The sequence below is a fragment of the Mya arenaria genome, chromosome 12, assembly GCF_026914265.1.
Source record: "Mya arenaria isolate MELC-2E11 chromosome 12, ASM2691426v1".
NCBI lineage: Eukaryota > Metazoa > Mollusca > Bivalvia > Myida > Myidae > Mya > Mya arenaria.
In genome coordinates this window covers 63,457,755-63,484,910 of record NC_069133.1, presented here as the reverse complement: position 1 = coordinate 63,484,910, position 27,156 = coordinate 63,457,755, and the positions used below count along the sequence as shown (strand labels likewise).

Genomic DNA, 27,156 nt, shown 5'->3' with positions numbered 1-27,156 from the left:
CCTTTGAAAAAAAAACAGCACGCAGATAATAATATCTGACAGTTCCGTAATATATAACTGAATGTTTTCATTGTTTCTAACTCTGGCTTGTTCCATCTGTGTCGTTCGTGATTTAGTCGGACCATATGGTGCTCCACCGAGATACATTCATTTCAGGAAATACTATCATTACTGTATTTGAATAACTATCTATCGAGAAGAAGGTTATATTTTTTGTAACTTCACAATGAATGTCCTAATGTAGTATAACTCGTTAATACCATTCTTTTAATTATTAAATCAGTTATTTTTTAAATGAACACCTTAGATATACAGTATTTGTGCAGTCTGTGGGCGTTAATTATAAGATATCCGTTAACATAAAAAGCTTAATATGGCATCAGACATGCTAATAAGATAGGTTAAGCGGTGTTCGTATGTATATAGATCAAGAGTTCTATAAGCGCTCCTAAATGGACAAAAGCGGAGATACTTAATTGGCACACATCGGTTTTTTAAGTAAATTAAATGCTGATTTTCGTCGTGACATAGGCAGTTTGAAATAAGGAAAAAACAAAAGCGCAGTGAAAATAGTTTTAGAGACCATAAACAAAATGACCATTGTTTAAACGGCCTCTCAAGACAATGTGTATCACGTGGTACAAATATCAGAATTCAATATAGCGTAATTGAAAATCCCTCCTATTATTAATGTAGTTTTCATAACTTAGCATCACCTTTAGATGGACATTACATACCAACGACCTTATGGCCGACTTTTAAAGACTGTCTGTCCTTTGTTCACCCACGATACGAGTTCATCGAGTGCCTTCTTAAAGGATCTATAGGGAATGTAAGCAAAAACCTTATCTATAAACTTTACTCGTAATAATATTGTGATTTTCATAACATGAAGGATATTGACAAATATTTTGACAGATCGTGATGTATCACACTCAATAAATTGTTTTTGTTGTTATTTAAGGAAAACCATCTTCTGTAAACATAAATTGTTATGCAACAGAAGTTCGGCTGCCGTGGTAATTTCTTTACAGCTACAATCATTATGAGAAATTACAATGCAGACTTTGCTCTAGGACAGTGAAGAAACATGTTCAACAACAGTTGCCCTTGGACCTTGGGTCCATTACAATAAGATCCCTAAGAAATACCAAACATATTACCGGGACATTTCCCTTTAAAGTTGTCTAAAGGCATTATCGCACATATGTGCATTTGTTGACATGAAACGTGTTTTCAGTAGTGTTAGTTTAAATGGTGTTTGTTTATAGTTATATTGATCATGCGTTGATGAAAACATGCTTAAATTTTTTAAGACTATGTATACAAATGTGGAATTATGTGTAAAAAGGTGGTTCGTTGTCCGAATATTTTGATTGTGCGGTCGACCTTAAGCGAGGGGAGATAATTCCCAATCCTATTTGCCTTTTTCGTTGATAGCCTTGATCTATTTTTAGAAGATGCTCCTCTATGCGTATACTACTATTATACTGATGTTATTTGCTGATGATCTGGTTGTTTTTTTGTAAAAACTGTTAATTACTTACAAAAATTGTGTAAATACGTTACATGAATACTATGTGAAATGGGGTTTAGAAGATAGATATAACAAGGTCATGTTTAACGGGGCAAAGTGCGTAATAAGGAAAACAGGTTATACGACAATAAGTACATCGAAACGATTGGTTTTTAATTACCACGGTACTGTTTTTAAATTTCGCGCATCGTTTGTTTTAAACCAAAAAAAAACAATGAAAGGGAGGGCCTGAAGGCTCTATATGTACTCATTAATAATACTAAATATAATAAATTCAAACAAGGCGTTCTTTGCCAATTGTTTGGCGCTTTTTTAAGTGTCACGTTGAATTATGGATGTGAAATGTGGGGCTTTACCACATGAAAAGGAATTATGCGAATTCAGTTGAAGTTTTGTAAAAATATACTTTGGTTTAAAACGATCACGTGTAATATGACCGTTTATGGTGAAATGGGTAGATACCCAATATATGTAGAAAGATATGCTAGAAATATAAACCGAATTGAAACGACGGTGTCAAAAATATCTAAAAACTTAACTCTTGTAGAAGCCAAAATAAACGATATTGAGACTAAATTTTCAAATGTCGACAAGAGGCTGAGTGACTTAGAGAATAGTCGAGCTTTCGATAGCATTCAATAAGACGAGCTGAAAGAAAAGTGTAATGATATTGAAACTAATTTGAAGGCCGAAAAGTCGAAAAACGTTGAAATAGGTAAATCCCTTGATAATCTCAAGCATGAAAATGTCTCTCTTAAAAATGACTTAATTGACCTAAAATCGCATTCTATGAGGGATAATCTCCTCTTTTTCAATTTTGACGAGGAAGCAACCGTTGACGAAAGAAAAAATGAAAACTGTGTCGAGAAAATCATTTCTTTCTGTGAACACAACCTTGCCATTGCAGACGCGCGCGCAAACTTCAAGATCGACCGTGCCCACCGCATTGGTCGTTATGTTAACACTTCCAAACGCCCAATTGTCGCCACATTTAATTTCTATGGGGACAAAATGGTTGTCAAGGAAAAGGCATTTGATTAACTCAGGGACTCCAATTTCCGTGTGGCCGATCAGTTCCTACGTGAAGTCCAGGAACGCCGGAAATACCTAGTTCTGTACCTGATCCAAGGGTACTCAAGGTAAACGGGCCCCTCTTGTGGCCGACAAACTCTATATCGACGGGTGATTGTACACGGTGGATTCCCTGCCAACGGGCCCTATACCGGAAGTCCCACCCAATAGCCGCGTGAACGCCAACCCCACCCGTGGTGACGCACAGAAAAAATTCGTCAACCAAAGGAATACCTCTTCCGGTAACTCACCGCAGGCCGCGACCGATAGAAATGTGCGTCCACCGAGAGATGGCCGTCCAGAAAACAGCTAGGATCTTTCTTTGAAGCAACTTCAATTTCTTCTATGGAACGTTCAGGGTCTCAAATGTAAACAAGATGACTCGGACTTTTTACAATTTGTAAACATTTATGACATTTTACTGCTTTGCGAAACATGGCATTCTAAGGTAACATATATTGATATAGACAATTTTGCGTTTCTCATGTCCAAGACCTGTGTTTAATAAGAAAGCTCTCCATGTGTGCTCTCCATACAGAGAAATTCTTGACACTTACAAAACATGTCAAGTAACTTAATTTGGTTATACATTTTAGCAAGGGGACAGTAACTTTGCCAAGAACTAAAATAAATGTCCATCGATATATCGATGTGTTTTGTTTTCCCTAAAACCCTATGAAACTGGAACAGACTGACATCACAGTAATTTACCACATTACAGCTAGGGAAGCTGTTCATGCCACATGTTGAAATAATATGAAAGTCAGTACAATAAATGCTTGAAGGAAACAAACTCTCTAGACAGAAAGGTTACAATAGCAACTGTTTGTTCTACCAAGTATTTGAAAATATATCGGCTAAGCTATATATGGATGGATTAACAAGGAACAGAGAAACTGAAATAATGATTCCCCAAATAATAATTAACTATAGGCAGCCATTGTATTAAAATTCCATACCTTAACTTTGGCTAGTTTCCATATGTCAGTTATTGAATTGCTTAAAAGTAATAACTGAATAAATATTGACTAATCAAAAAGACGCTCTTTTAAAAGGCAGCTCATCGGTGAACTAGTTTGAGCCCGGCCAAGGTCATATACACGGTGCATATCCATATCGGTACTCTCTGTGCGAAATCTACTGAAACGGTACCCTATTTGCACATGCACCGGTCCGTCTTTGCTGAAAACAAATCGGCGATGGGCAACAAGCCAGTAAATGTTCATTCCACTTATGAAAGGAGGGATGTCGTGCGCAAAAGAAGTATACCACGGAACGCTAGAATGTTATAGCTATGTCTGTTTAAGTAATGTGCCCATTTTTCATTTACTGCAACTCAACAATGTACATCCAAACTACAATGTATAAACCACACACATCCAAACTACAATTCATAAACCACACACATCCAAACTACAATTAATGAACCACACACATCCAAACTACAATTCATTAACCACACACATCCAAACTACAATTAATGAACCACACACATCCAAACTACAATTAATGAACCACACACTGCCCAGCTACAATTAATGAACCACACACATCCAAACTACCATTCATAAACCGCACACATCCAAACTACAATTCATAAACCACACACATCCAAACTACAATTCATAAACCACACACATCCAAACTACAATTCATAAACCACACACATCCAAACTACAATTCATAAACCAAACACATCCAAACTACAATTAATAAACAACACACATCCAAACTACAATTCATAAACCACACACATCCAAACTACAATTCATAAACCACACACATCCAAACTACAATTAATGAACCACACACTGCCCAGCTACAATTAATGAACCACACACTGCCCAGCTACAATTAATGAACCACACACTGCCCAGCTACAATTAATGAACCACACATTGCCCAACTTCATAAACCACACATTGCCCAGCTACAATAAATAAAACCACACACATCTAAACTGCAATTAATGAAGCACACACTACCCAGCTACAATTAATGAACCACACACTGCCCAGCTACAATTAATGAATCACACATCAAAACTTCAATTAATGAACCACACACTGCCCAGCCACAATTAATGAACCACACACTGCCAAGCTACAATTAATAAACCACACACTGCCCAGCTACAATTGATAAAACCACACACATCTAAACTACAATAAATGAACCACACACAGCCCAGCTACAATTAATGAACCACACACTGCCCAGCTACAATTAATGAACCACACACTACCCAGCTACAATTAATGAACCACACATTGCCCAACTTCATAAACCACACATTGCCCAGCTACAATAAACAAAACCACACACATCTAAACTGCAAATTAATGAAGCACACACTACCCAGCTACAATAAATGAACGACACACTGCCCAGCTACAATTAATGAACCACACATCCAAACTTCAATTAATGAACCACACACTGCCCAGCCACAATTAATGAACCACACACTGCCAAGCTACAATTAATAAACCACACACTGCCCAGCTACAATTGATAAAACCACACACATCCAAACTACAATAAATGAACCACACACTGTCCAGCTTCAATTAATGAACCACACACTGCCCAGCTACAATTAATGAACCACACATCCAAACTTCAACTAATGAATCACACACTGCGTAGCTACAATAAATGAACCACACACTGCCCAACTACAATTCATAAACCACACATCTAAACTACAATTAATGAACCACACACTGCCCAAATACAATTAATGAGCCACACACTGCCCAGCTAAAAGAAATAAAACCACACATCCAAACTTCAATTAATGAATCACACACTGCGTAGCTACAATTAATGAACCACACACTGCCCAGCTACAATTCATAAACCACACATCTAAATTACAATTAATGAACCACACACTGCCCAAATACAATTAATGAACCACACACTGCCCAGCTACAATATGTCAACCACACACTGCCCAGTTACAATTAATGAACCACACACTGCCCAGCTACAATCTGCCCAAATACAATTAATGAACCATACACTGTCCAGCTACAATTAATAAAACCACACACATCTAAACTACAATTAATGAACCACACACTGCCCAGCTACAATTAATTAACCACACACTGCCCAGCTACAATTAATAAAACCACACACATCTAAACTACAATTAATGAACCAAACACTGTCCAGCTTCAATTAATGAACCACACACTGCCCAGCTACAATTAATGAACCACACACTGCCCAGCTTCAATTAATGAACCAAACACTGCCCAGCTACAATTTATGAACCACACACTGCCCAGCTACAATTAATGAACCACACATCCAAACTTCAATTAATGACCCACACACTGCCCAGCTACAATTAATGAACCACACACTGCCAAGCTACAATTAATGAACCACACACTGCCCAGCTACAACTGATAAAACCACACACATCTAAACTACAATAAATGAACCACACATTGCCCCGCTACAATTAATGAACCACACACTGCTCAGCTACAATTAATAAACCCATTTAATTACATCTTAATTACAATTAATGAACCACACACTGCCCAGCTTCAATTAATGAACCACACACTGCCAAGCTACAATTAATGAACCACAAACTGCCCAGCTACAATTAATGAACCACACACTGCCCAGCTTCAATTAATGAACCACACACCGCCCAGCTACAATTAATTAACCACACACTTCCCAGCTACAATTAATGAACCACACACTGCCCAGCTTCAATTAATGAACCACACACTGCCCAGCTACAATTCAACCGCACAGTTCCATCCTGATTGTACAGGGAAATGGAAGCTTGTTTAAGACCCGTAATCCAAGATACCCCTAAATGATGGTAGTTCTCTGTTTCTGGTTCTTTTTAACCTGGCGATATCCACTCTTTGTGTGGATAGTGCTGAACCACAGAAGCATAATGGCAGTTAAGTACCTGTATACACATCAATTATCGGTACAACATACCTAACTTTCACTGTTATTCAATGTCCTATAGTCAACTTTGGATCCTTTTTAATAAGATGACTGTTGATGCCTAACGACAAACATTGGTAAATTTTGTTCCTTTTTAATTTTGTCTAAAAAACTTTATGATGACTGGCTGATTGTCACACATATAGTACAACCAAGGCATAAGTGTACTTATATACACAAAATAACACAAGTACAAAAAAACGAAACAAAGTGGAAATGTTCCATTTAAGTTTAATTCATGCTGATCACTGTTTTTATTTGTTTACAGGTAATGTTTACTGCTATTTTAATAAAACAAAGTGTTGAATTCTAAATCAGCTGTTGTTATTTCTTTTTAACAGCTTTCCCTTCACGAATGCTAATAAGAAAAACAAGGAACTAGGCTAAATTAAATAATCATTATATTTTTATGTTAATCAATTCACATTGGTCGATGTTCACAGAACTTTGGGATGCCCTTATCGTTTAATGTGACGTCAATATAGCCTTGATATATTCCACGGTGTTTCAATTGACACATTCTATTTTGGAAAGATTGCTTTCGTTAATGTAAACTGTCTTTTAGATTTTCATTTAACCCAGCTTGCTAACCATAAGGAGGAAGGGAAACAAATCAATCAAGATATTTTTCAAGATGATCTCAAGTACCCAAGACCGACAAGAACTGCAACATTTATTTTTATGATTATTCAACAGCACAGTACAAGAAACAAGACATAATATTTCCATATAAATAACACATTTAATCAACCCCAAAACGGGTTTCCAGTGTGTTTTTTTAAACACACAATTTATGCTTTTTCGTCTAACCGTGTCCTCAAAGTTCCATTTGATATTAGATATACATAAGGATATTAGAAGCAACAAAACTCAATCAATTTATTAACTTTTATTTTCTAAATAATGAATTAATTATGTAGAACTGATTGCAGCGTATGATCGAACGAAACTCCACAAGAATTACAAATTCAGTCATAAATACAACAAACTTCGTTTATAATCGGAGGTGGAGACGACAATTATTCTAATTTAGAGAAAATGACTATCTTTTGGAGAAAAAAAAACAGCACGCAGATAATAATATCTGACAGTTCCGTAATTTATAACTGAATGATGGCATTGTTTTTGAACCTGGCTGGTCCCATCTGTGTCGTTCGTGATTTAGTCGGACCATATAGTGCTCCACGAGATACAATAATTTCAGATAATACTATCATTACTGTATTTGAATATCTATCTATCAAAGAAGTAGGTTATATTTTTTAACTTCACAATAAATGTCCAAATGTAGTATAACTCGTTTATACCAATCTGTTAATTATTAAATTAAGTTTAAAAAAGAACACCTTAGATATACAGTATTTGTGCAGTCTGTGGGCGTTTATTATAAGATAGCCGTTACCATAAAAGGCTCAATATGGCATCAGACATGCTAATAAGATAGGTTAAGCGGTGTTCGTATGTATATAGATCAAGAGTTCTATAAGCGCTCCTAAGTGGACGAAAGCAGAGATATTTCGTTTTTTTAAGTAAATTAAATGCTGATTTTCGTCGTGACACAAGCAGGTTGAAATAAGGAAAAAAAAACAAAAGCGCAGTGAAAATAGTTCTAACGACCACAAACGAAATGACCATTGTTTGAACGGGAATGTAAGCAAAAACCTTATCTAAAAACTTTACTCGTAATAATATAGGGATTTTCATGACATAAAGGATATTGACAAATATTTTGACAGATCATGATGTATCGCACACAATAAATAGTATTTTACTGTTGTTTTTTTTTTTTGTTATTTAAGGAATAAGAAATAAATTGTTATGCAATAGAAGTTTGGCTGCCGTGGTAATTTCTTTACAGCTACAATCATTATAAGAAATTACAATGCAGACTTTGCTCAGGGACACTAGAGAAACATGTTCAACAACAGTTGCACTTGGACCTTTGGTCCATTACAACAAGATCCCTATGAACTACCAAACATATTACCGGGACATTTCCCTTTTAAGTTGTCTAAAGGCATCATCGCACATATCAACGTTCAACAGCAGTTCCACTTGGACCTTTGGTACATTACAACAAGATCCCTATGAACTACCAAACATATTACCGGGACATTTCCCTTTAAAGTTGTCTAAAGGCATTATCGCACATATCTATAGAATTAACGCCCCTTATAGTTGTACAATTCAAGTAGCTACCGGGGAATAACGCCAGTGAGCTGTTGTGCAAACGTTTTTTACCACTATATTAAATCAACGTGGAAACACCTAGGCAGAAAATAATGACATACTGAGCAATTCTCAAATTGGATTTCGCAAGGGTCTACTACAGATGCTATTTTTGCTTTCATTGCAATTGTGCAAAAACTGTTAAATGAGTAAGTTGACTGTAGTGTGCATTTGTTGATATGAAACGAGTTTTCAGTTGTGTTAGTTTAAATAGTGTTTGTTTATTGTTATATTGATCGTGCGTTGAAAACATGCTTAAAAGTGTTAAGACTATGTATACAAATGTGGAATTATGTGTAAAAAGGTAGTTCGTTGTCCGAATATTTTGATTGTGCGGTCGACCTTAAGCAAGGGGAGATAATTTCCCAATCTTATTTGCCTTTTTCGTTGATAGCCTTGATCTATTTTTAGAAGATGCTCCTCTATATGGATATTACTATTATACTGATGATATTTGCTAATGATATGGTTGTTTTTGGAAAAACTGTTAATTACTTACAAAACTAGTGTAAATACGTTACATGAAAACTGTGAAATGGGGTTTAGAAGATAGATATAACAAGGTCATGTTTAACGGGGCAAAGTGCGTAATAAGGAAAACAGGTTATACGACAATAAGAACATCGAAGCGATTGGTGTTTTTAATTACTTCGGTACTGTTTTTAAATTTCGCGGATCGTTTATTTTAAACCAAGAAACCATTGCAGGGGAGGGCCTTAAGGCTCTATATGTACTCATTAATAATATTGAATATAATAAATTCAAACCTGGCGTTCTTTGCCAATTGTTTGGCGCTTTTTTAAGTGTCACGTTGATTTATGGATGTGGAATGTGGGGTTTTACCAAAAGAAAAGAACTTGTGCGAATTCAGTTGAAGTTTTGTAAAAATATCTTTTGGTTTAAAACGAGCACGTGTAATATGCCCGTTTATGGTGAAATAGGTAGATACCCACTACATGTGGACAGTAATTCTAGAGATGTAAAATGTTGATGTAAGACTATTTTTCCGAAAACATTAAAATAGATAAGCTATACAATGCATGACGGTAAAGTTGGAAGGTAGTTGGTAGTTGTTAGTTGGGGATTCGAATATTCAACTACTTGACAGTTGTCAGTTAGGGATTCGAATATTCAACTACCTGTTAGTTGTCAGTTGGGGATTCGAAAAATCAGAGTTAGATGTTAATGTTGATATTAAGCTTCTCGACTATCTCAAGTCGGATATTCGACCATTTCCAGTCAATTATTCGCGAATGTTGGGGATTCAAATTATGTCTATTTATATGGTTTTTAAAGGTCACATATGGAAAAAAAATTATTTGCAAATATTCCCCAACTACTGACTGGTTTGCAGTTGAACATTCGCGAATGATCGACTGGAAATGGTCGAATATCCGACTGGCGAATACACGAATAAAAGTAAATCAAAATAGTGTTTGTCGCAAAGATACATATGTGTACATGCATAAAGAAACATTTGGCTATTAATTTCCCCATATGTGACCTTTAAAACCATATATATATACATAATCTGAATCCCCAACTACTGACTGGTTAGCAGTTGAACATTTGCGAATAATCGACTGGAAATGGTCGAATATCCGACTGGCAAATATACGAGAAATAGTGATTTTATACAGTGTTTGTCGCAAAGATACATATGTGTACATGCATAAAGAAACATTTGGCAATTCATTTTCCCATATGTGACCTTTAAAACCATATATATAGACATAATCTGAATCCCCAACTACTGACTCGTTAGCAGTTGAACATTTGCGAATAATCGACTGGAAATGGTCGAATATCCGACTGGCAAATATACGAGAAAAAGTGATTTTATACAGTGTTTGTCGCAAAGATACATATGTGTACATGCATAAAGAAACATTTGGCAATTCATTTTCCCATATGTGACCTTTAAAACCATATATATATAGACATAATCTGAATCCCCAACTACTGACTGGTTTGCAGTTGAACATTCACGAATAATCGACTGAAAATGGGCGAATATCCGACCGGCGAATATACGAATAAAAGTAAATTAAAACAGTGTTTGTCGCAAAGATACATATGTGTACATAAATAAAGAAACATTTGGCGAATAATTTTCCCATATGTGACATTTAAAACCATATATATAGACATAATCTGAATCCCAAACTACTGACTGGTTTGCAGTTGAACATTGGCGAATAATCGACTGGAAATGGTCGATTATCCGACTGGCAAATATATACGAATAAAAGTAAATTAAAACAGTGTTTGTCGCAAAGATACATATGTGTACATGCAAAAAGAAACATTTGGCGATGAATTATCCCATATGTGACATTTAAAACCATATATATATACATAATCTGAATCCCCAACTACTGACTGGTTTGCAGTTGAACATTCACGAATAATCGACTGGAAATGGTCGAATTTCCGACCGGCGAATATACGAATAAAAGTAAATTAAAATAGTGTTTGTCGCAAAGATACATATGTGTACGTACATGCATAAAGAAACATTTGGCGATTAATTTTCCCATATGAGACCTTTAAAACCATTCATATAGCCATAATCTGAATCCCCAACTACTGACTGGTTAGTAGTTGAACATTTGCGAATAATCGACTGGAAATGGACGAATATCCGACTGGCAAATATACGAATAAAAGTAAATTAAAATAGTGTTTGTCGCAAAGATACATATGTGTTCATGCATAAAGAAACATTTGGCGATTAATGTTCCCATATGTGACCTTTAAAACCTGACTGGTTTGCAGTTGAGCATTCGCGAATACCCGACTGGAAATGGTCGAATATCCGACTGGCGAATATACAAATAAAAGTGAATTAAAACAGTGTTTGTCGAATCCCCAACTGGCAACTAGCAGGTAGTTGAATATTCGAATCCCCAACAGGCAACTGGTAAGTAGTTGAATATTCTAATCCCCAACTACCAACTACCTTCCAACTTTACCGTCTGTCATATTATCATTATCATTATTATCATACTCCTCGGCCAATTTGCACGTTGTTTTTTTAAGTGGAAAATGGGCTGGTGATGTGTGTTCTCCAATGTTCGTAGAAGATAAGGGACTTTATATTGAAAATATCCCTCCAGTTGAATATTAAATAGAGGTGACTACCTCTATTAATGTATGCAGACGATATCTGACTTTAATAGCTGAATCTCCTGAAAATTTACAAAAAAAGCCTGAATATTATTAAAGAATAATGTGATAGATGGTGTTTAAAGTCAATACCGAAAAAACAAAGGTCATTGCTTTCAAAAACAGAGGTCGTTTGAGACATAGAGAAAATGCACCTATGCCAGTATAAAGAGATTGTCGATGAATTTATTTATCTAGGAGAGGTATTTAGTTCAATTTGGTCATTTGCTTTTAATCATAAAATGCTGACGGGAAAGGACCTTAAGGCCAGGAACACGCTGTCAAATCTATAATAATTTAATCTCAGATCAAAACTCTTCATGTCAAGTGTTTGATGCATTTGTATGCTCAATATTTAATTATTACTGTGAGGTCTGGGGCTATGTGAACGCTAAAGTGATAGAGCGACTGGACTTATTTGTTTGTAAACGTCTGCTATATTCTAAACTTTCTACAAGTTACTGTACTGTTTACCAAAGAAATTAAGAATATATATACGGGTTATAAAAAAAATAATTTAAGGACAACAAGTTTTAACCCATATACAAAAACTAGGTGACAGTGATTTTTTTTCTTTAGTCATAGTTATGCCTTTTATAATAGTGTATTCATGTGAACCAACGATTTAAACATGTGTACCCCCACTATATACAGTAAATCAATGTCATTCTCGATGTCAATCTGGTTTCGGAATTTTGTTAATTCTTACATGTGTTTTTTGTTAAAGAGGATTTTTGAATACAAAATTCATATGAAAAACTCTAGAAACAAGCTCAGTAGCCAAAAGTTTAAACATAAACCCGTTTTATGGCACAGGGTAAACGCCAAAAACATAAAACACATTAACAAACAATCACAAACAAGAAACATGGAACAACGACACAAAACTCCACAAACAAGACAGTACATAAACACTATATTAAAAAAAACAAGGTGTGTTTATCATGGATTGTTAAGTACTGCCTTGGAACGGTCAATAAAATGTAAATTTACTGGGAGTTTAAACCAGTTTGTGTGCAAAACCTCACTCTTATCCCAAAAATCCTAAATAAAGTGAAAACGTAAATCGTATTAAAGTATACATTAACTTGAGGAAACTTAATAATAAAACAAATAATGATAAACTAATAGGTAAACCCTCAGTACTTCTATGATTAGGGATCCCGACTCTATCTGCAAACAAAGGAATACAATTCAGAGTACCTTATGCAAAAACTTTTCAAAGATATCAATATACATCTGAACTATTTTAGACGTATTATGCCTGTTCGACGACGATTGCCAGTGGGTGATATAGAACACATCATGGTGGGGCTTTTGGCAGGACAGAGCGAACGTTACGGCCTACGTCAGTATAAACTTAGCCATACAGTGACTCTCCGATTATGAAAAAGGTACATTGACACTGGCTCTGTTGTAGAACGTCACCTGACTGGCCGTCCGCCGAAGACAACGGTCCGCGATGACCGTTATGTTTTGAATACTGTCAAACGAGGCAGGTTTTAATCCATGAAAACGCTGAATGCACACTTCCGAGAGCTGTATGTGGTTTGCAATTGTGAAATAACCATCATGCCGCTAATATTCGAGCCCGCAGACTTGCTATTCATCCACCTTTGATCTAAAGTCACCGAAACTGAGGTTAGAATTTTCCAAGGATTGACAAAATAGTACGCATCCAAGACTCAGGCCAATTCTTTCACAAATGATTTGAATTTCTGTGTTGATTTCAACTACGTCCGGAAACGTGTATGGACGCAGACATAGGTTCAAGGATTTTATACCATTGAACATGAAAGGCTCGGTGGTTCATCTGTGATGCCTTGGGTAGGGTGACCTATGATGGATCTACAGACCTGTATATGGTTTGTAACGGATCTTTAACTTGTGTTCATTATCACGAAAAAAATTAAAATGAATTTTGAAGGCCATCTGCTGGTGCTCGTGCTTATGGATGATAACGCTCGCCCACACTGAGCTTTGGTTGTCAACACTTACCTTGAACGTGAGGGCAATGGAGGTATGAAATCCCATAGAGCATGTATGGAACATATAAGTTCGAGCCTTCCATCACCCGATACATGAAGCTCTGTCACAGGCACTTATTGAGCATTAGGCACGTGTCACCTGTCCACAGATTACAATTTTTTGGTAGTGGTCTCAAATGTTGATCTCTATAATGTAACAAATGTTTATTTCTCTTATTTGGTATTGCAAACCGTTACAATTGTTTATTAGAGATACTGAAGTATCATTCGCAAACCCTAGTACTGGCCTAGTGTCGTCAATAATGATATTAAGATAGATGACCCTACGTTTGAAGCACTAAACGCCTCACTTGTGGACGACACCAAGATGTGAATGCCTCAGCAGTGGACGACACCAAGATGTGAATGCCTCACCTGTGGACGACACCAAGATGTGAATGCCTCACTTGTGGACGACACCAAGATGTGAATGCCTCCGTTGTGGACGACACCAAGGTGTCAATGCCTCAGCCGTGGACGACACCAAGATGTGAATGCCTCACCTGTGGATGACACTAAGGTGTCAATGCCTCCGCTGTGGACGACACCAATGTGTCAATGCCTCAGCCGTGGACGACACCAAGATGTGAATGCCTCACATGTGGACGACACCAAGGTGTCAATGCCTCCGCTGTGGACGACACCAAGGTGTCAATGCTTCCGCTGTGGACGACACCAAGGCGTGACTGCCTTAGCCGTGGACAACACCAAGGCGTGACTGCCTCAGCCGTGGACGACACCAAGGCGTGACTGCCTCAGCCGTGGACGACACCAAGGCGTGACTGCCTTAGCCGTGGACGACACCAAGGCGTGACTGCCTTAACCGTGGACGACACCAAGGCGTGACTGCCTTAACCGTGGACGACACCAAGGCGTGACTGCCTCAGTCCTGGACGACACCAAGGCGTGACTCCCTTAATCGTGGACGACACCAAGGCGTGACTGCCTTAACCGTGGACGATACCAAGGCGTGACTGCCTTAACCGTGGACGACACCAAGGCGTGACTGCCTCAGCCGTGGAAGACACCAAGGTGTCAATACCTCCACCTCCGTAATAACTTGGACAGTGTTGATTGTCATTCAATCCATTCTGAATGCTTCTCTTTGCTCCCCTTTCCGAGACTTTTTATAAGCACAGTGAGGTTTCGACCGAGCCTTCCTATAGGTACAGTTCGATAAAGACCGAGCCTTCCTATAGGCACAGTGAGGTTTTGACCAAGCCCTCCTATAGGCACAGTGAGGTTTTGACCAAGCCCTCCTATAGGCACAGTGAGGTTTTGACCAAGCCCTCCTATAGGCACAGTGAGGTTTTGACCAAGCCCTCCTATAGGCACAGTGAGGTTTTGACCAAGCCCTCCTATAGGCACAGTGAGGTTTTGACCAAGCCCTCCTATAGGCACAGTGAGGTTTTGACCAAGCCCTCCTATAGGCACAGTGAGGTTTTGACCAAGCCCTCCTATAGGCACAGTGAGGTTTTGACCAAGCCCTCCTATAGGCACAGTGAAGTTTTGACCAAGCCCTCCTATAGGCACAGTGAGGTTTTGACCAAGCCCTCCTATAGGCACAGTGAGGTTAAGAACGGGGTTTCGTATATGTACAATGCGGTTAAGACAGAGACTTTGTCCATGAATATGTACAGCGCAGTTAAGACCGAGACTTCGTATAAGCACCGTGCAATAAGGCAGAGACTTCGTATATACACGGTGCAGTTAAGACAGAGACTTCATATACACACGGCGCAATTAAGACAGAGACTTCGTATAAGCACCGTTCAATAAGACAGAGACTTCGTATATGCACGGTGCAGTTAAGACAGAGACATCGTATATGCACGGTACAGTTAAGACAGATACTTCGTATAAGCACGGTGCAGTTAAGACATATACTTCGTATATGCACGGTGCAGTTAAGACATATACTTCGTATATGCACGGTGCAGTTAAGACAGAGACATCGTATATGCACGGTGCAGTTAAGACAGAGACTTCGTATATGCACGGTGCAGTTAAGACATATACTTCGTATATGCACGGTGCAGTTAAGACAGAGACATCGTATATGCACGGTGCAGTTAAGACATATACTTCGTATATGCACGGTACAGTTAAGACATATACTTCGTATATGCACGGTACAGTTAAGACAGATACTTCGTATATGCACGGTGCAGTTAAGACATATACTTCGTATATGCACGGTGCAGTTAAGACAGATACTTCGTATATGCACGGTGCAGTTAAGACAGAGACATCGTATATGCACGATACAGTTAAGACAGATACTTCGTATATGCACGGTGCAGTTAAGACATATACTTCGTATATGCACGGTGCAGTTAAGACATATACTTCGTATATGCACGGTGCAGTTAAGACAGATACTTCGTATATGCACGGTGCAGTTAAGACAGATACTTCGTATATGCACGGTGCAGTTAAGACATATACTTCGTATATGCACGGTGCAGTTAAGACAGATACTTCGTATATGCACGGTGCAGTTAAGACATATACTTCGTATATGCACGGTGCAGTTAAGACAGAGACATCGTATATGCACGATACAGTTAAGACAGAGACTTCGTATATGCACGGTGCAGTTAAGACATATACTTCGTATATGCACGGTACAGTTAAGACAGAGACTTCGTATATGCACGGTGCAGTTAAGACATATACTTCGTATATGCACGGTGCAGTTAAGACAGATACTTCGTATATGCACGGTGCAGTTAAGACAGAGACATCGTATATGCACGATACAGTTAAGACAGATACTTCGTATAAGCACGGTGCAGTTAAGACAGAGACTTCATATACACACGGCGCAATTAAGACAGAGACTTCGTATAAGCACCGTTCAATAAGACAGAGACTTCGTATATGCACGGTGCAGTTAAGACAGAGACATCGTATATGCACGGTACAGTTAAGACATATACTTCGTATATGCACGGTGCAGTTAAGACATATACTTCGTATATGCACGGTGCAGTTAAGACAGAGACATCGTATATGCACGGTACAGTTAAGACATATACTTCGTATATGCACGGTGCAGTTAAGACATATACTTCGTATATGCACGGTGCAGTTAAGACAGAGACATCGTATATGCACGGTGCAGTTAAGACATATACTTCGTATATGCACGGTGCAGTTAAGACATATACTTCGTATATGCACGGTACAGTTAAGACAGAGACTTCGTATATGCACGGTGCAGTTAAGACAGAGACTTCGTATATGCACGGTGCAGTTAAGACAGAGACTTCGTATATGCACGGTGCAGTTAAGACATATACTTCGTATATGCACGGTGCAGTTAAGACATATACTTCGTATATGCACGGTGCAGTTAAGACAGAGACTTCGTATAAGCACGGTGCAGTTAAGACATATACTTCGTATATGCACGGTGCAGTTAAGACAGATACTTCGTATATGCACGGTACAGTTAAGACAGATACTTCGTATATGCACGGTGCAGTTAAGACATATACTTCGTATATGCACGGTGCAGTTAAGACATATACTTCGTATATGCACGGTGCAGTTAAGACATATACTTCGTATATGCACGGTGCAGTTAAGACAGATACTTCGTATAAGCACGGTGCAGTTAAGACATATACTTCGTATATGCACGGTGCAGTTAAGACAGATACTTCGTATATGCACGGTGCAGTTAAGACATATACTTCGTATATGCACGGTGCAGTTAAGACATATACTTCGTATATGATGCACGGTGCAGTTAAGACATATACTTCGTATATGCACGGTGCAGTTAAGACAGATACTTCGTATATGCACGGTGCAGTTAAGACATATACTTCGTATATGCACGGTACAGTTAAGACAGAGACATCGTATATGCACGGTGCAGTTAAGACAGAGACATCGTATATGCACGGTACAGTTAAGACATATACTTCGTATATGCACGGTGCAGTTAAGACATATACTTCGTATATGCACGGTGCAGTTAAGACATATACTTCGTATATGCACGGTGCAGTTAAGACAGAGACTTCGTATATGCACGGTGCAGTTAAGACAGAGACTTCGTATATGCACGGTACAGTTAAGACATATACATTGTATATGCACGGTGCAGTTAAGACAGAGACTTCGTATATGCACGGTGCAGTTAAGACATATACTTCGTATATGCACGGTGCAGTTAAGACATATACTTCGTATATGCACGGTGCAGTTAAGACAGAGACATCGTATATGCACGGTGCAGTTAAGACATATACTTCGTATATGCACGGTGCAGTTAAGACATATACTTCGTATATGCACGGTGCAGTTAAGACATATACTTCGTATATGCACGGTGCAGTTAAGACATATACTTCGTATATGCACGGTGCAGTTAAGACAGAGACTTCGTATATGCACGGTGCAGTTAAGACATATACATCGTATATGCACGGTGCAGTTAAGACATATACTTCGTATATGCACGGTGCAGTTAAGACATATACTTCGTATATGCACGGTGCAGTTAAGACATATACTTCGTATATGCACGGTACAGTTAAGACATATACATCGTATATGCACGGTGCAGTTAAGACAGATACTTCGTATATGCACGGTGCAGTTAAGACATATACATCGTATATGCACGGTGCAGTTAAGACATATACTTCGTATATGCACGGTGCAGTTAAGACATATACATCGTATATGCACGGTGCAGTTAAGACATATACTTCGTATATGCACGGTGCAGTTAAGACATACACTTCGTATATGCACGGTGCAGTTAAGACATATACTTCGTATATGCACGGTACAGTTAAGACATATACTTCGTATATGCACGGTGCAGTTAAGACATATACTTCGTATATGCACGGTGCAGTTAAGACAGAGACATCGTATATGCACGGTGCAGTTAAGACAGAGACATCGTATATGCACGGTACAGTTAAGACAGATACTTCGTATATGCACGGTACAGTTAAGACATATACTTCGTATATGCACGGTACAGTTAAGACAGAGACTTCGTATAAGCACGGTGCAGTTAAGACATATACTTCGTATATGCACGGTGCAGTTAAGACATATACTTCGTATATGCACGGTGCAGTTAAGACAGAGACTTCGTATATGCACGGTGCAGTTAAGACAGAGACTTCGTATAAGCACGGTGCAGTTAAGACAGATACTTCGTATAAGCACGGTGCAGTTAAGACAGATACTTCGTATATGCACGGTGCAGTTAAGACAGAGACATCGTATATGCACGATACAGTTAAGACAGATACTTCGTATATGCACGGTGCAGTTAAGACATATACTTCGTATATGCACGGTGCAGTTAAGACATATACTTCGTATATGCACGGTGCAGTTAAGACATATACTTCGTATATGCACGGTGCAGTTAAGACATATACTTCGTATATGCACGGTGCAGTTAAGACATATACTTCGTATATGCACGGTGCAGTTAAGACAGATACTTCGTATATGCACGGTGCAGTTAAGACAGATACTTCGTATATGCACGGTGCAGTTAAGACATATACTTCGTATATGCACGGTGCAGTTAAGACAGATACTTCGTATATGCACGGTGCAGTTAAGACATATACTTCGTATATGCACGGTGCAGTTAAGACAGAGACATCGTATATGCACGATACAGTTAAGACAGAGACTTCGTATATGCACGGTGCAGTTAAGACATATACTTCGTATATGCACGGTACAGTTAAGACAGAGACTTCGTATATGCACGGTGCAGTTAAGACATATACTTCGTATATGCACGGTGCAGTTAAGACATATACTTCGTATATGCACGGTGCAGTTAAGACAGAGACTTCGTATATGCACGGTGCAGTTAAGACAGAGACATCGTATATGCACGGTACAGTTAAGACAGAGACATCGTATATGCACGATACAGTTAAGACAGATACTTCGTATAAGCACGGTGCAGTTAAGACAGAGACTTAGTATATGCACGGTGCAATAAGACAGAGACGTCGTATATGCACGGTGCAGTTAAGACAGAGACCTCGTATAGGCACAGTGCATATAAGGCAAAAAAAATACCTGTGTTTCCGGTAACATGGCGAAAAAAATAGGGTCGGTCGGTCGGGATTTTTTTTTTTTTACTCTTTCCATATCATGCAATTTTCTGTTGTATCAGATCAATTATGTTATATCTAAGCGTTTCATAATTTACAAAAAGTCAGAGAAAAACAGCATTGTATAATGTCTGAAATCATTTCCTTACCTTCGACTACCGTATTTTCCCGCCAATTTTGCCCATGAAATCTGGTGTTTTTTGTATACAATACTCGTTTATAAGTCGCGATCAGTTTTTAAGAACAAATCCAGCACTTCAATTTCTACAAATCTGTGATAAAGTTCTACTCAAACAGTCAATTATCAACTAAATTTATTAATTTGCTTGGTGAAAATCGCCGATTTTCTTGTCAACTGTGAGCTCCTTAAACTAGGCCTCCAAGTGAAGGTAGGTTAAGCCTAATCGTAAGAAGCCTGCATGATATACGCAATGCCTAATCGTAAAAAAGTAAGTTTTATTTTGGACATGAATAAATAACACCGCGAGCTATAATCCTAGATATTTTCATTTTAAAGACAGCAAAATATGTTGTGATAAACCACGTGTTTGGACCGTAAACATGCGTTCGCCAATTTGAAGATATCGGACAGGGTTCGCCGCCCTCCGCCATTTTGTTTTCCTGTTGACATAGCGTCTCGGTAATACGTAATAAGGAATAAAAGTTTATTCTCTGGGAACAAAGAAAGACAAACAACGAAAATAATGACGATATATTTAAAAAAAAAAATATTTTTTTTTTCCGATCGAATAATTTTTTATTTTTTTTACTTTTATGTCTAAAAAAAAGATTCGGGTCGGCGAGGAAAAAATAGGGTCGGTCGGGTTACCGGAAACACAGGTATTTTTTGGCCTAAGACAGACACTTCGTTCATACATATTGCAGTGCAGATCGAGACTCGTGGAAACAGAAAACCGTAAGTGAAGGCAGCCCCCCTCTGGGCGTTGACCGCGTTTCTCTTGGCTGTCAATGATACTCTGTATGTGCTGTAATTTACGACAAAACTTCGAAACTATAAATGGATCTTTACGTACTTCTCATTAAAGTTTATGGGGAAAGGAAATAAATCTCATTGCCAGAGAATCACTGACTGCCGAAGACCAAAGACACTTTTATGGACGCATTGATTGAAAGTTTGCCTGTTGTTAAGCCAGGAATCAATACCCATGAAACTTGTTCTGCAGTGTAAGCTCATTTGATATCGCCTTAAATGATCTACGTCAATGCAAATCTCAATTCAAATAACCACTGAATACTTAATCAATGAGTGCCGATATTTGTGACGTATTCGCTTATTATTATACATATTTTGGGATTTTCAGTTGATTATTAGGCCTGAACATTCCATGCACTTATAAGCTTTTACCCTAATCGGGGGGTCGGTGGGTGGGCAAATGTATTTTTTTCCAACATGCATGCTTTTGATAAATTCGATGATACGCCCAACCACAATAAAGGTTGTGTGTTTTTCGAAGTCGAAGTAATAACCTTGGTGTCGTCGCTGACGTCGTTTTCGTGCAGAAGATTTAATTAGGCCATAACAATCGTTCTAACAATCACCTGAAACTTGGTTCACACATTACCAGTATTTATCATCTGTTTAGCAAGGCATGTAGCTATGGATTTGGTATGTGTTGGGTTATGCCTATTAACAGACTGAAAGCGTGTGTTGTCATCTGTTCGTGGAGCACGTCTTGTTACTTCTACACTGCAATAAAATTAGTATATATTGTATTATGCCGAAAAGTAAATGAAGCTCTTTGGATAGTTATACATAGCTTTTATTACTTGTTATGTGTAGTCACTGAAAAATGAAAGTTTACTAAACAACTAGTAAATGTTAAACCCTGCTAGTAATTTTTACTTATTTCGATAATTGTAAGGAAAGTAAAATTGGTAATTTATGTACAAATTAAAAATTAAATGTAACATTGACTGCTTGTTTTGTTAGGCTGTTGGCCGACATGACGTGTTAAAGGAATTTATGCGTCGGGTTATAAATATACCGATGCTATTTTTAAATTAACTGGGATTTTTGTGGCAGAGAAACACAGGAAATTTTGTATTAAAAAAACGCAAAACAACTTCGAATGATACAAATGTCGTAAGCAATGTGATACATCAGTAATTATTATTCAATGCGTTGTAACGTTATCAATTTTATTTAAGTTTTTTACAATTTTATTTTTTTCTTGCAGTTGTATCATCCGGTGGCTATGCCCTTTAAATATGCTCATAAGATTACAACGTTGATGTGAATTTGAAAGCAAGCCAAAGATGGGATAAAAGATAATTGTAGATAATTACGCAGAAAATTAAAACTTGTTGACAAAGAGCCTTATTTTACCTATTACAACTAGTCACAACGTCCTCAGCCAATATCGGTTTGTATTTAGTTAACTTTACACTAGCAATAAACTTGCGAGATTAAAGCAGTGTTTATATATCCTAGTACATATAGGTTTGTCAGTTATTGCTATGAAACTGTATTAAAATTCATCAGTTTACATTACCTATACTTTGTAATAACAAGCACATATCGGTTATAGTTTTATAGTTTGGGGCCACTAAAAAGATTTCATGGATTTGATTGTTATAGCCTGTGAACAGAATTGTAAAAAAGGGTTTACTCACACTTGTTGCGCATCAGCCTTTCAACACTTTCAGTGCTTTCATTAACTTTAGTTTTAAAACACCGAAATCGGAGACAACTTTCCTGCGATCGGGAATATTGAAGTTTCTCGAAAACCCCTGGGTGTGTTTACCGCTATCATCTCAAGCAAGCAATTATAAACCTTGTGATAAATATAGTATTTTACATGAGTTGCTATTTAATACAAAACATTAAAGGATCATTTTACGACTTTTCCTTAACGAGTTTCGTTAAATTTAATATTAAATGGCAACGACTATAAAATTAATGTATCACAGAACACATTCGTCACCAGATTTTGAAATTATTATTTTTTCAATTACTTGTTAAGAATTCGAAGCCAAATAAGAAGAGCGCAATCAATGGGGATGTTACGAAAGGACGATTTGCTGACTTTCTGTATCACGTTGGTATTGGTTTGTAAACGCTTATGCTTATACACCGAACAAAACTAGCCACAATAATGCGCGTATAGGGAACTTTTTTAACATTTGGATATTCATTTTGTTCCCTAAGCGTAGAGTCGCCAACACAAAAAACGTCAAAGACTCCAGGGGCGTAGCTTTCTATAGGCCGTGTTGGCCGCGGCCTACACATTTTTTAGAAAACACGAAAAAATAAATATGCCAAATTTGCAATTAAAACTGAAGGCATAGGAGGGTGAGGGGCTAAAAGATGAAATTCCGACAAATGCGCTTTAATATATAAGAAACCTGGTATTTCAAAATATATCGTTTTCCTTTGCCCTAAAGTACATTTTCATGCGACATTATCGAAAGTTGCATACCAGTAGTCTGCGCGTTGACGCCTTACATTAAACATTTCCAATCGGCATGGTAAAAGTTTGCGGGCGCTTTATTATTTGAAATTGTAAACGGTCTGGCGCCAATATTGCCGAACATAGTCCTACGTATCATGTTTTCGATAGTCTCACTTTGACTTCAATAGATAGAAATACCAAACAACAACTGCTAGAAGGAACTTGGCGATTATGCCTCCAGTACCAGTTTCCACCCGAGTGTCCGAACTATGATGGACACAGTTCAGGACATTGGATTCTTGTTCAATTTTTCAGCAAATCGACTAGCAGCGTTTCAGGACGAGCTTTCTAGAGAAATCGCAACGAAAGAGGAAATAAACCGGCGCACAAAGCTTCGCTCGTTATGTGAGACACGATTGTTCAGTCGTGCGGACGCACTCGAAACGTTCCAAAATGCGTTCACCGTAGTGGTCCACGCACTTGAAACTATTAATGAAGACGGAGACGAGAAGGCCGGCCAGTATTTGTCCGCTGTACTGCCCTTTGAATTCATAATCACACTTGTAGTGGCGCAACACATTGGGTACTACCGTGAACCTGACAAATCTTCTTCAGAAGGAAAGCAATGATCTACTACACGCTGTTGAAGAAATAAACGTCATTGTCAAATTGTGCAATGACTGGAGGGCTGATCCTGATGTATATAATGGACTGTACATGAAAGCAACGGATATAAGATCAGGCTTCGACATTCAACCATCAATGCCAAGAAGAGTTGGTCGACAGCAAAACGGAGCAAATTTGAGGTGCAAACACCACCTGACTACTACAGATTAACCTTTGTACAATGTCTTCAAAGACAGATACAGTGCACACCATTTATTGCCTTCAAAGCTGGAAATTCTGCAGAACGACATGCTGCCATCAATTTATGCTACTTAGGAGCCTAATCGCCACGAAACATTTGACACATTTAAAACAGAATGGAATGTGAGATGGAGCATCACAGCCGCAAGTTTATCTAGACTACAAGAGACCAAGAAGCAGACCAACAAGGACCTGTATCCTAGCATATTTACAATATTCGAGGTTCTTCTTACTATGCCACCTACATCAGCCTTTTGTGAAAGGTCGTTTAGTGGAATGAAACGAATAAAAAACTTCCTCGCGCCATCAATGTGTTTGCGTCGCGAAAATGCCGGAAGCTAGAGGTTTTTTTTAATGAAAGTCAACTGTGCTGTAGAAAGCGACATTATATATATATATATATATATATATATATATATATATATATATATATATATATATATATATATATATATATATATATATATATATATATATATATATATGTATATATATATATATATATATATGTATATATATATATATATATATATATGGCATTAATTGTGCAAATACACATATGACTAACTTTGATATTGGCAACAAAATGCATTAATATTGAGTGAAATTTAATTAATAAAATGTTCAATGTTTTAGTTCTATGACCTGTTTTCTTTGGCTAAAATACGTACAAAATTAATTTAAGGTAAAACATAATGATTTCGTTGCTCTTTTTAAAGTTTTTACAACAACAAAATATACGCCACAACGCACCTACAATCACCGATATATATCCTATCGTAATATTCCTTTTATAATATGCATGTCTCCTTAAATTTTTTCAATGTTGAAACAACCCAGGGGCGTACCTAGCCATACGCCAGTACGATCGGGTGTACAAATGAGTGATGAATTTTCATTAAAGAAAAGTCATAAGTGCATGAATCTCTAAAGCATACTGAATAAAAAACAAAAGCATTATGAGTTGAATATGCGAAAATTTTACTGCTTTAAATTTATTGAAATTTATGCTTCAGGTTGACATTCATAATGCTGAAAAAGGGTTATATCATTATTGTATTCTAAAATAAATAATACACGGGAGGGGATGCCGGTACTGCTCTCATCCCATATTACATTTGGAGAACACCCACAATGACCGTCACATTTTCACAGCCCACTAAATTATATTGGCGTACAAATGAAAATGATCCAGGAACGCCCCTGCAACCTGTTTTTCTAGCATAAACCAACGAAACTGCACTTAGAATTCACTTGACATTACCGGATATGACGTCATAAATCAATCATAATTATAAATGAGTGTGTGCATTTTCTTGAATATTAACTATATTATATTATAACTTATCATTAACAACAACAACAACAACAACAACAACAACAACATAATGATGATGATGATGATGATGATAATAATAATAATAATAATAATAATAATAATAATAATAATAATAATAATAATAATAATGAACAAAGTCAACGCACTCTCCCGTTTAAGAAGTTTCAATATTAAATTAGTGCGGCAGCCCGGGCATCGACAACAAAGTGCAGTGGTCATTTCATAATATGAAATTCATATACATAATTATTTACTGGGCGAACCGTCCTATTCTCACAAGACTTTCTTGTCAATGAAATGACCGTGAGTCATGCTCATCCTTCTTACATAAGTTCATGAATTTTTAGACACACATAATGTCAAATTGCTAAACTACAACTATTTAAGACTATAAAAAGGAAACCATAGTCATATCTGTGGGACAAACTCTAGATATCCTTCAACGCAGGTCTCGCGGCATTTTGGTTACACTCAGTCGCCGGTGGGTGTAAAACTCCTTCATTGGCTTATTTTTTTTGTTTAGATAACGTGGCGCTGTGACGGGGTCAAGCCACAATAAACTCATTATAGTGCGCAGTCAGACCATCATAAACTCAAAAACAACAACACTTATAGCATTTCTTCTTGCGTATATGATGTATGGACGCAATAGGGCACGATAGACCGTTTCATGAAATTTCCTCGCTTGCCCTATTTTGTTCATACAGATGGATATTTCGTTACTAACACTTTTCAACAAAAGGCTTAAAAGCTAAATTATCCCTGAGTTTATGCAAGAGTCCGTGTGGGCGAGCGGTTTTGTTTTCAGTTCTCTATATTTTTCTTGACTGTACCGACGTGGGCTTCATCGCCACATTCGGAACTCCTCGGCCATTTTTATCGAAAATAACCTCGGATGTATGCCGGTACATCAATTGAAGTAGTTAGTATTTTTTTAATTATGTCATTTATTAATGCAGTGTTTTTTGCTTGTTTTTATTGATCTAAGTTTAAATTGATTGCCAGTGAAGTGTATTTAACTGCTAAATTAAATTACTACGCGATCTACTTGCAGCGGACTTAAATTTAACATACCCATTTCTGAGTATATAAACCGTCCAAATATATCCGAGGTTGTTTTCGATGGAAATGGCCGAGGAGTTCCAAATGTGATCGCCACTAAAACCAGGGTTTGTATACTCTAATAATATTAATGTTTTCAGATGCATTCCCGTGAAAAAAATGCTTTTAAAACATGAGCGAGTCCCTTTAATAACACTACCTTACCCCAGAATTCCCGTGTCATTGTAGATTTATGTTTTCCGAAATCCTCGACAATCACTCTTCAGTGGTTACGTCGTGTAAAATATACACGTGTCCGACCTTTCTATAAATGAGTGGGTTTCTAGTGTAAATA

General features: G+C 37.5%; 1 protein-coding gene across 1 annotated transcript; it reads right to left on the bottom strand.

The window, feature by feature from the left end:
• Nucleotides 1–15,099: 15,099 nt before the first annotated feature.
• LOC128210875 (formin-2-like) lies at nt 15,100–26,838 on the bottom strand. Its single transcript, XM_052915228.1, has 2 exons — nt 26,835–26,838; nt 15,100–15,578 (listed from the first exon to the last, which is right to left on the bottom strand). Exons 1-2 carry the CDS (start codon nt 26,836–26,838, stop codon nt 15,100–15,102), a joined length of 483 nt encoding a protein of 160 aa, XP_052771188.1.
• Between the last annotated feature and the right edge of the window lie 318 nt (nt 26,839–27,156).